Source organism: Chlamydotis macqueenii, chromosome 1, assembly GCF_036417535.1.
Source record: "Chlamydotis macqueenii isolate bChlMac1 chromosome 1, bChlMac1.mat, whole genome shotgun sequence".
Taxonomy (NCBI): domain Eukaryota; kingdom Metazoa; phylum Chordata; class Aves; order Otidiformes; family Otididae; genus Chlamydotis; species Chlamydotis macqueenii.
The window spans coordinates 81,858,021-81,870,169 of record NC_141556.1 but is presented as its reverse complement, the minus strand read 5'-3'; the positions used below and the strand labels follow the sequence as shown (position 1 = coordinate 81,870,169).

The window sequence follows — 12,149 nt, the reverse complement described above, 5'->3', positions numbered from 1 at the left end:
CTTATTACCCTCTCCCCTTGCTGCTTTCTTTTTTCTCGGACCTTCTCCCACCAATGTTTCTGAACTCCTCAGACATCACAGGAGCTCAAAACAAGAGACTCTGGCCACTCCCAATCACCACACTTCATGATGCTTTGATTTTATGACACCTTCTGAAGCCACACAAGGTGCAAAGCACCTGGGTGGAAACTGAACCACCGAGCCTTTGCCCAAGCCTCCAGGCAGGCAGGTGTGACCCCACGGATGAACACCCATAGCTGCCCGGCCTCAAAATGGAAAACAAGCCAAAAAAAAAAAAAACCACAAAAAAAACCCCCACCAACTTTCTTACAGCCTTCTTCGTTTCTGTATATAACTGGAACATTTAAGCTCCTGATAATTACTGCTGCCTTGTCATAAAATCAAACACTTTTCTGCAGTTCAGTTCTCCAGCAACAGCCCTTAGTGGGTTGCTATCACAATCCTGGTCTCCATGAAGCTGTTGGCTTAATGTTCAAAATTTCCCAACCCTTGTCTGATGGGATCATGCAGATGTGGGCATGTGGGACACACAAGACGACTAAGCAACATGTCCTGGAGTCCCTCAGTGTTGGTTTTGATGACTTATGCTGTGCAGTCTCATCTGGCAGATTTATTATCAGTTCTGAAGGTATGATTATCATCAAGCTAAATGAAGCATCACAGGTGTTTCCATACTTGTCAGCATTTAGCTATGAAGATGCATGGCACTCTCAGATAATGGATTTGGTTTTGTTTTGTTTTTTTAATGTATTGTTCTTGTGCTTAGCACAGCAACATGAAGAAAAAAATAATCAATATTTACAATTCAGCAACAGATTGTTTTCTCATGTTATTTGTATCAATTTTATAATAAGCAATGCAAAAAATACCTCAGGAATTTCAACTGCTAAACTGAATAAATGTTGATACTTTCTAATGTATCCTGTTTTACAGAAACTAAGAAGCCTATAAGAAAAGATGTATCTTTTTGAGTAAAACAGAATTTAGTTCATGAGGTTTTATGTGCTCTCACCACTTAAAACAAGTCCTGCTTTTAGAAAATAACGTCTATTCACTGGCTAAGACACGTAAGAAAAGGTTCATATGCCAAATGTACCTGTTTATACATCAGCTACTTAGAAGTAGCAGAAGGTTAACAACCTAATTATGTTAAAATATGCAATATAGAGGATAGATACACCTATATGAGAGCGTGTGTGTGCGTGTACTGTTCAGCTGAACAGCCATGCTTTGGGTAACCAGACAAAACCTTCCTTCTGTGGAAATGTACTCGCTACAGTATCCTCGTTCTCATTTCCAGTCGTACAACAACAGTACTGAATTAGTCCAATACAAATGCACACATCCACAATTTGGCTTTCCACCTCGTAAAACCTCTTCATTAATTAGGGAAAAACCACAGCAATACCGGACCAGTGCACACAGCTGTATCTGTTTGCACCAAGTCTGACTCGCTTCAAGGTTCTGACTACTTGGCTCGGCACTTCCAGTTAAAATTATGATGCAGAGGCAAAACAATTCTTCACTTCAAAAGACAAGACACTGCTGTCAGAAAGCCATGGCATTTTGAATTTTGGTCCTGCTGCCCTAACAAAATGAGTCTTCTTGAGACTTCATATGCAAAGGAAATACCTAATAAAAGCATGCAGGGGCCTAAACCCAAGGTGTCTGTGCAACAAGGAACCAAGTCCACTAAAAGTTGCAGCAGGGAGAATGGCACAAGAAGACTAAGGAGCCACGCGATTCCAAGATACTAGTGCAGTGCGTACTGCAGGTGCAATAGAAAGGGTCACACAACTACCCAAGCCTCTTCACCTTTTTGGGTGACCTGGCACGTGGTCAAGGGCTGTCGCTGCTTCTGCCGGTGGCAGCACCGGGCAGGAAAAAAAAAAACAACAAAAAACCAACACAACCGGTCTGTGTACCTGGGGAGTAGGTTAACCTTGGTTTAGCTCCAGCAAAGTCAGTAGAACCACAGAAAGGATGAACCTGGCCATCTGCGTAATCTCAGGTATCCACCCTTTTCCTCCAGCTGTTAACAGTTATATGAAAGAAATCTCAGTTCAAAACTTCAAGCCTAATTGAACCTGGCAAAGTTAAGGTACGAGCATGGAAATGAACCAAACCATCCTGTTCAAACCATTCCCAGAGGAATCAACAAATTATCAAAAATCTTGAACATAAAAGATTTTCCAATTAAAAAGTTTGGCTCATTTAATCCCCCAAATTTTTTAGATTGTATCACATAGCACTTTGTGGTCATGAATGTCCAAATTACATTTTTATCGGAAATGATATAGGCAGAATATCCAAGCTGACTGCACAACTGTGCCACCAAACATCAAAAAGTCTTATTTCTGCAAATAAAAGTCTCTCTAAAACCACTCTAAATGTCTGGGTTTTTTCCTTGCTGTAAGAGACAGGGCAGGTAGGGTGGATAAGCTGGCATTCCATTGTTGGTTTTGTCCTTTTTATCTCCTGGAAGGGTTGTTTTTGGATCCAGGCAAGATTCCTAGCCAGCCCTAGCTATGAGGAATTCTGCCATCATCACCACTAACAGTTTTCAGAGTGCACTTGTAATTGCAAAGAAAACTCCTATTCACACCTCTTGGAAATATTGGTTTAGGTTGCTCAGTTGTGGGTGAGTGAACAACTGTGAACTAATGCACATTTCCCACCAGTTCTCAGCCTGTTACAGATAGCAATAAACTTTTGCTCTAAGAAATAAAAATTCCAGAATCTCTGTACAAATCTGTAGATGTGCAATATAAATCTGTCCCTGACTACACTGCTTGGTCTTCAGCCACTGCCAGATATAAAACAGTGTTTTACAGGACACAGGAGAAAGAAAAAGGAGAGGAGTGGCAGCATTCAACTCCTGCTACTCTTTATGAACAGACTACAGAGAAATTTAAACAAAAGACCTGATAACTCTTAATTTCACGAAGTACAAGAGGGGTACCCAGATTACTGTAAACACAAAAATTACTCAGGCCTTGCCTGTGTCCAAAAGGCAGTGGAAAGACTCAGGGTTAAAGACAGAAAGTATCCAAGGAAATGCAACTCCAGTTTCCTACAACACAATGGTCTTTCCTCACAAGGACACAGTGAGAGCCTGACATACGTGTTAGCCACTCATATTATATATCCCACACATTCAGGTGGTTAAAGCTCAGTTTGGAACCACAGTTCCTAGGGACTGCAGCCATTTCTTTACATACCAGAGTAAACAATCTCTTCACTTGAGTCCTCTGGTACTGCTGCTGATGACCGATTTCAGAGACATCTTTTATCAATTTCCTAGGCTAAAATTCCCAGGTAAAGCAGAAGCCGAGACTATCAAGCCAAGACTGTTTGCTCTACTAAACTACTCCTGCTAACACTGCAGCGTGATATTCCCACAGTAAGATTTGAGGAATGTGAGAGAAAAGTCACAGTTATGAAACATCCTATCAGATTAAACTGCAACACATCCTAACAGGATGCAGATAAAAATGCAAGGCACACCCACGCAAACCATCCACAGTTCCTGTTAACCCAAAAAGACAGTAGAGAGCTTAATCCCTTTTGCAATAACTGAGCCACTTCAGCAATAAACTGTTGGGTCAATTCCAGAGATGATGACCAAGTATCCCAAGAAAGTGGTACCCACCAAATATTTAAGTTATCAACTAATTCATAAAAAAATTTGAACAACACAATCCTCAGACATTGATCTACAGTTCAAATAAGGATGCTAAACCAATTAATAACTATAGAGATCTGATTACACTGCTGGCATTTAGAGTTACAGTTTTGCAGCCATTTATTGTTATATTTTTAGATTGAAACTTTTTTTTTTTTTTAAAAAAAAAAAAAAGTAATTCAGGGCTAGCAAATACCATGGACTTCCCACAACACTTCTTGCAGTAGCCGGAGTCCCTAAAATTAGGTGTAGTTGCTGCAGTTCCTCCCTCTGTTTTGCATACATCTTATTCTTCCCGGCCTCTCTTCCCACATATTCCAGGATACCAGCCATACCTTCTGACTCTTGCATGATTTGGAATTTCCACTTACCACTTACAGTGCCTGTATCAGCTCTTTCTTGTCTGTGAGCTCCTCAAGATTAGAATTCACTAAGACGAATAAAGTCAGGAGATTTGCAAAAAACACAGACCAGAAGCTTTTATTGATCGAAATTTCCCTGCTTCTTTCCTCAGCGGGAAAATCATCATGGCAAAAACTAGAAAAAAAATACAACCCAAAAAAAGAAACAAAAAGGTGCTTCTGTTGGAAATATTATTATTCTCGTCTCTCTTTTTGTCTCTTCTTATTTTGCAAGAGTTTAAAACGGTAATGCTTCCTTTTCCTCAGTTTTTTTTTTCCTTAGAGTGCAGCATCAGTTCTTAGTTTCTTCTTTAATATCTGAAGAAAAACCAAACAGATTTGTAAGAAAATGTGATCTCACATGACACAGAGTAACTTGAATTTTTTCAAATGTTTTATATTTCAAAATTAGACACATACCCTCAAACAATATTTAAGGCATAGGACACCATTCAACAAATCTAGAGTAATGTAACTTTGTTTCCTAAATAAAAGTCTGAACATGGAAATCCAAACAGAAAGGTCTCCCTTCCCCTCTTCTTGCTCAAGAAGTTCTGCCTTGAGAAGAGGTGTATATGCCTCTAGAAATCTTAGAAATAATCAGCCTTGTATAGCCATTCAGCTCACGACAGACCATGTGTGACAGAGGACAGAACTTTGCTGTCTGTTTTACTGACCTATAACTCCTTGTTTCTAAAAACAGATTAATCTAAGAACTAGATATAGGATAACAGGATCTGTCTTGGACAGCAACCCAGAGGGGAAAAAAAAAATTCCATTCCCATTCATGCCACAGTTTTGATCCTGCAGCCAGAGGAGCTGCTGCTGTGTTGGAACTCTTTCCTTATTCCCCTCTTATGAAAAAAAAAAAAAAAAAAAAAAAAAAAAAAAAAAAAAAAAAAAAAAAAAAAGAAAAGAATTCAGCTGGACTTTCAGTTACCAAGAATAGCCTCTCCTTTCTTGCTGCTGCTCTCTACTTTCTCTCTTTCAGCAAGCGACGTCAACTCTGGCTCTGTTTCGTGTTTCTGGTATGAACTCTGGTCTGGTGGTGTCACTCCCTTTTGTTTTCCAGTGTGTGGCATGGATCCCAGTGTTGTTCCATTGGACACTTGAAGAAAATACGGAGAGGAGGGCAGGCAAGGTGGCTGAGTGCCGGAAATCTGCTCTGTAAAGTACTGTCCTCCTGCTGCGCTAGAAAATGGCATCCGTGAGTGCAACTGATTCGAGAATGGAGCTCCCTGCATGTAGAAATCATTCCAGGGGACGGCTTGATAGGCAGTGATGCCAGCTGAGGGAAAAGCAACAGAGAAAGGACAGAATAATGAAAATAAGGAATGGAGGATTAAAACCATGCATATGGAAAAATGAGTATGTTGTGCTTAAGAGAGCACGCTCAGTGCAAATACAGTATTAGTTATGCCTTAATGGTTACTGCAATAGAGCAGACATCACACACGCACGAAGGTTAACTTTGTTGTTTACACGGCAGTGTATTTATCCAGAACATAGTTATTAAGAGGAAAAACTTAGGTTGTTCCTAGTATTGTTATAATCTAAAAAATATGATGTTGCTTCAGCACAGATCCTGAGTGTATGCAATATTAGAGACATACACACTCAATTTTTTTTTCTTCCACTCCTATTTCCCAAGTTAGCTCTGCAAAGTATAAGTTGGATGCTTAATCTTCACTTTCATTTATTAAAGCTGCAATCCAGGAAACAGGAATGTTTTTTAATTAATATCTATAATTCAACTAAACTGCTTACATGCTGAAGTAAGAATTATGGGTGTGTCTACATGACAGATTGGTTCCCTCCTCATTGCAATCCTGGAACCCCAGGCCCTGGTTGTCTACACTGCATAACAGTCAGAGGATCCCTTCTTTGAACAGAAGAGTTTAGTGCTGATTCACTACATATTGTGCTTCGGATAAAGCATGGAATAAGGGAACATCAACTCTGCCTGTATTCCTTCAAAAATCCTCCAGCTTTATTAGGCCTAACAAGGCTTGCACCTTTACACATCCCTTTATGCTTGCACGACATGCCCCAAGGCATATAACACACACTTCTGGCATCACGCTATAAAAACATTAATTTGGTGCGCTTGGACACAGCCCTCTCATTACTTCTGGCACTTCAAACTGAAAAACCACAGAAAATAATAATTATGCTTTGTAACCAGAGAGGAGAACCAGGCCAAGTATGCTAGATAGCACGGGGCCTGCCAGCCTCTTCTGGAGAATGTTAGCCGTGTACAATGTGAACATGCGCCAGCTTGCACCCATCAGCCTGTGAGTCAGACTTCGCTCCCTGACAAGGTCGTCAAAAACAGTACAAAAACAGAAGCAGCATCTGTGGTCCGAAAACTCTTTATTCTCTTGAATAAGATAAGAGAAGAGATGTATTTTTTTTGGACTGTGAGCTTAATTTAACAAACCTGACCGTTCAAACAAATAAATTGCAATAGCTTATCCTCCGGTTGTACTCGGGCTTGAAGAACTTCAAAATACAAATCCCTGAAACAAAACACGGAGATTGACAATGCCGTTTTTACCTAGTTACTTTTTAGAAAATGATGTTCAAGTGCTTTAAGGTTGCAAATTCATGTCCAAGGAAGAAAAAGAAAGAAGCTACATCCATCCTTTGTTGGCCTATCTCTAACTCTCTTCTTTTGCACTACCCTAAGACACATAACATTCTTTCAAAATTGTTTCTGCAGAAGCCCAGCAGAGTTAGAAGTCTGTTTTTCTTGCTGTCTCCTACTATTCCATTTGCTGTGGCACATTTTCGACTTTGCACCCTTGACCCCCACCCACATACACTGAAGGCATGTTAGTCTGCACAACAGTATACTCCCGAAAAAGAAAAGCTAGCTCTCCATTCCAGACAAAACCGTTGCACTACCTGACATATTCACATGGTAGCACTCCCTCTGACATGCAGCCTATGTAGTAATTTTTGATTCAAATGAATGGGTCAGCACTTCAAAAAAAAACATAATTAAAAAAAATTGGCATTATATATATGTTTGTGCATGTATACGCACATTCCTCCTTTCTGTCACTGTCATCAGTAAAATCACTCATTATTCTGAATGTTTCAGGGTATTGTTTAGTTATTCCAGAGGAGCGCAGTGCCAAAAGATTTCAGAAATTTACCCGAGTTTCCACTTGGCTGCTGTAACAAGAGCTGTCCCCCCATGTGGTTTTGTACGTAGCCTTGTGTGGCTCCTGTTGCCCCATAGGTTACGACTCCACTGTTACCAGGTAAAGCAAGGAAAGCTGTATGGGACTCAGCGGGCGTTGTAGGAGTGAGACGGACACTGGAGAGCACGTTGCTGGCCAGGTGACCTGGCAGATGATGGAACTGGGAGAGCTGGTGCTGCTGAGGATACTGGGGTGGCTGGTAAATCCCATCCTGGCTGTTGTACTGACAGTACGTGATCTCTAGGTTGCCTGCTGACTCCAGCTGCTCAGGGTAGTTGCAGGAAACTGGTGAACTCAAGCTGCAGAGAGCAAGGAGAAAAGCAATTTAGAGATTAAAGTAGGGTAAACAGCTACAGCAACCTGTACAATAAATAATTGTTTTATCTTCCCTTCGACAGCCGCTCCAACCCTGATCTGAGCCCCTTCCTCCCAAATTCCAGGCACAGGACAAGGGCAACAGAAACTACTTGAGCCAAGTGCTTTCACAGTAGGATTCTTTAACAATGCATGTTTAGTGGGGATTACCATTCCTCTAGTTCTTCCCACTCTCCAAAGCACACTCCAATGCTTAAAACATCCTCTCAAAAATTCCTTTTCACTGTGCTTCTGAATCCCATCTTCACTTGACAGGCATGCAATTCTGAAAGCACGCTGATTAAAGGTATCACTTTTCTGATAGCAGGTGCCCTGTCCTACTACACACAATACATTTTTTCATACTCCATTTAAAGGACATTCTCACTCCCATGTCTAACTTCTCACTTTCTGCCTCCTACTTCCTTGTCCCATGTCCCACCTTCACCCTCCCAACGCTTCTCCCAGGGTTCACTTTTTCCATCTCCCTCAAAGACAAAGACAATCTCATCTGTTCCTACCCTTGATTCTGGACGCTGTAAGTGAAGGTCTCCCTGGAGCCATTTTCCTGACTGGACAAGCTGCATTCACTGTTGGGAGTGTCCAGCATCAAGGGAAGAATATGACTGTGGGGGTTGAAGGACAGACTGAGAGGTAGGCTGGCCCTGCGGATGGGCGGAGGGCTGGGAAGACTAGGGAAGTACTCCATTCTGCTGGAACTGAAGTTGAGCTGTGGTAACGCCTTTGTCTGAACAGCTTCACAAGATGCCACCATTCCTGCCACTGAAGAGACTGTGAATAAAAAGAGAAACTGTCATACTATGCTGTCATACTAAAAATTAAAAGCAGCAAGCAGAGGGAATGACAAGAGTGGCAGAACAGAAAAGCAAGATGCCAATGAAAACACTGGAGGTGAACTGATAGGAATGAAAGTAAACAAGTATCAGCATTGCTGCTGGGAAGCAAAAGGGAGTAGTAGCAAGCTCTCTGAAACAGAGGACGATGTTTATTAGTTAAATAAAATTACCTTCATGATTTCAGTGTCTGCATACTGGATTTATTCAGCTCTCAAGAAGGCAGCCAAATGAAGCAAAGTACTTCCTGGAAAAAAGCCAGGAACAATCCCCCAGCCATCTTCCATCTCTACTGTCCTCTGGGAAGAGTGTGCTGCACAGATTACCCTTTTGAAAAAATTAACTGTGGTTTGAAAGAAACAAAAACGTGGCTGTAGAGATCCACTGTCTAGGCCATTTTTTAACCAAATTTTCACTCCTGGTTTGGCCTCTGATGAGTCATGCCAAAACAAAAATTAAAAAAGCAGAGATGTCAGCTGAAGGGCCTTGGGAAAAAGAAGCTGGAGAGATGGAAAAGGAAACCAACACCATTTGGTCGCTAGAATCTTGTTCGGTGACCTGTCTCCTCAGTCACTGCTGGAAAAGGAGAGGGGAACAGTTTCCTACAGAACAGCCTCTGTGGAAAGAGGACAATAGAGGAAATGAAAAGGTCAGAACCATGTCTGCTGGTGATCCAGAGTAACAAGTATACACAGAAGCTCAAGAAGCTTGCACACAGTGCAAGAAAACAAGATTCTCTTTTATTATGCCAAATAGCAAATGATTTCTCTCTTGAGAAGTGTAACCATCAGGTGTGCATGACACAATTTGAAATGATTTTTCAAGGCCAGCTTGAAAGGATGAGGCAGGTATAAGAAAATATCACTGACCAGGTGATTGCCCACTCCCACATACTGTAAAGCACTCAGGGAAAGCTAGTGGCACGGACAGTTTACAGCTGTACTTCACCCTTGCAGGCATAGAGAGTAACATCAAATGCACTCCACGAGGCGTGAATCAAAGGCCTTAAACATAAAACCTAAACATAAAGCAAGCATGGGCAACTGTTAGAGAACTGTGGAATGCATGCCCAGAGAGCTGATAAGGAGATTCCATTTCAACACCTTACAGTACCACTTCTCAGATTCCCCAGTGTGCTGTGCAATTGTGCCTATCTTCCCACTTTTAGTTTTCTTCAACTCTCCTCAATTAGGGAAAGAGGGAGTCCTGACGTTTCAATGAAGAATAGCCCTGATTTTGGGCTCATTTAGAAAAGCAGAGCAAGATCCAGGAAATCCATCTCAAAAGCATTCACATGCCCTGGCAATTCTCAGTGATTTATTTTTTCCTATTTGAATGTACTTCGTCTCCATGTCAGGCAGCATCTATGACGTACCTATCACATTCCTGTTTTTTGACACAGACCTAGTCCCACAAAAGAAAGCACTAGTCAACACAACATTTAGGTTCTTTGCAAGTCAAAACGGTTTAGCCAGAAATTAAGCTGAAGATCTCTTCTGATTTTTTAAAACCTTCAATTGCACTGGTTCTCCTAACCATTCTCTCCCAGAATGGTTAGGAGTCATTTCACAAACATTATGAAACAGCAGCCATGTGAGGCACAACTTACCTGAAAACCAGTCTATATCCAGATAAAGCTTCAGTTCAATAATGACAGTAGGATTAGCCTTTCTGCAGATGATCTCAGTCTTGCTCAGGATGAATGCAAGGAGTGTTAACAACATAGCCCAGGAAATCACTTCTAAACCCATTTTCACACCTACTAAGAATTAAGTTTTGTTTTTTGAAATATTTGCAACACTTAGTGCAGATAATCTTTATGGAACACGGCAATAAGTTCCACAGGCAATGAGACCGGGAAGACAGCACACTCAGCCTCCAAAGAGTTGGTTCAGCCTTTTCTAAAGTTTCCTCTACTTCTCAGTCCTTTCAAAGCAAGCCACTGAATTTGTATCTTCTGAATAAAGCCACAAATTCAGTAAGAATAAACCATTCCCAAAGAAGTAATACCTGCTAAATCTGATACTGTATTTACAGAAGATTCCAGCATCTTGTTGAATGATGAATTCTGATCACTGGCTTGAGGCAATACTTAGATTTTACAATTCTGTTGCTCTTCCTGACATTGATGTCAAGATAGATATCCTCAGAAGGTTTTCCATTTCCAGTGAACATGGGAATGTAACAGTAGGAATTTTTGTTTATCACTTCCACTATTTCTGGGTTTTCAGTCCATGAGACAACCATGGGAATTTCTAGAGAGCAATTTAATAATTTGCAGCTTCAGATCTCTGAACCACTCCTGGTGCTACACTTGTCTTAACTCAAGAATGGCTATTCTAAGTCTTCAGTTACACTGCTGTCTTTCCTACACCTGCTTCCTCAACATCCTAGCAGAGCTGAGACCTCCGTTCTTTAATACAAATAGCTTCCAATGAATGGGACAGAGTCTTAAATTAACAAAAAAGGATGTATATTTCTGTCGGGACGACTGTAATTTCATTCTTTCACTAGTCTTGAAGAAGACTGATGCCTATTCTAGAGAGGTGTCCATGAACTTGCAACAGGGCATGGTTTCAACTGTGAAAATATGGTTTTAAAATATTCTAGGAAGCTGCTTTCTGTGTTGTTAACTGAGTAGATCATGTGCACAAAATTTGCTACCCTAGTGACACCTATCTGCAGAGTCCTTCCTCTTGATGTCAGCCATACATGACTTTCTTAGTCATGTGTGCTGCGCACAATGCAGCTGATGTCTTTTACAGGCTGAGCAACCAGTCTAACCTCAGATGGTCTACTTGCTAGGGCTGCTTTCTCAAGCATTAAATCAAGAGTTCAGCAAAAGACTCTGTTACTGTAAGTCTCTACGTCATATAGTGTCCAATCCAGTTTGTTTTAATGAAACAGGCCTGTGTAATTGCAGCACTTAGTGGAACATTACAGGCCACCACAAACCTTTTCATAGATACATTCTCCTCTTGAAATGATGAGAAAACACATTTCTCTTGTAAATGACATCTCAAAAGAAGACAAATATTAATCAAACTTAGGGGCAACAGTATTCTGTTTTTAATGGACTGAAGATCAGTAAACCAACTTCAACCTCTAACTGCATTACTTTCAGAAGTGTCAGTCTGATCCTCTCCTGGACTTTCAGTAGGGCAAAGTTTACCACTTCTTTAAAAAGTATGACGCTTGCTTGTCATGTCAGCTACACATCATCAGCTTTAAAGTAATTTGTCCAAAAGTCAGAATCCTATACCTGAAATCATTAAAGCTTGTCATTTATTTACCATTCTTTGACAGATCATATCCAACTTCATCCAGTTGCTCCTGAGACGCCATTACAATCCCAACTCTGCCACTGAATAATAATTTTGCTATTTGCATAAGAGCTACCAGCATAGGCTGGGCTCCTGACATGTGTCTTCAGCAAGACATCAACATGAAAGAAAATATTTCTTGCAAAAGCACCAGTGAGGCAGAAACATATCCTCCCACAAGCCAGAAGAATAGAAAGTAAATTTTCTTTCTAAATGACCATCTATAAAGAAAATATAAGCCAATGTGTTAAGTCAGTGAATTATAGAGATATATATACATATCTTCATAAGAAATCTCAGAA

At 40.8% G+C, this 12,149-nt stretch overlaps 1 protein-coding gene across 1 annotated transcript in view; it reads right to left on the bottom strand.

The window, feature by feature from the left end:
* The window catches only part of NOBOX (NOBOX oogenesis homeobox), a 34,870-nt gene that overhangs the window by 13,494 nt on the left and 9,227 nt on the right, over positions 1 to 12,149 (bottom strand). Inside the window, exons 6-9 of the mRNA XM_086758319.1 lie at positions 8,192 to 8,462; positions 7,269 to 7,615; positions 5,048 to 5,395; positions 4,078 to 4,425 (exon numbers count right to left, since the gene is read on the bottom strand). Of these exons, the coding sequence (XP_086614445.1) occupies positions 4,400 to 4,425; positions 5,048 to 5,395; positions 7,269 to 7,615; positions 8,192 to 8,462 (992 nt within the window). The 3' untranslated portion in view covers positions 4,078 to 4,399. The remainder of the gene's footprint in view (positions 1 to 4,077; positions 4,426 to 5,047; positions 5,396 to 7,268; positions 7,616 to 8,191; positions 8,463 to 12,149) is intronic.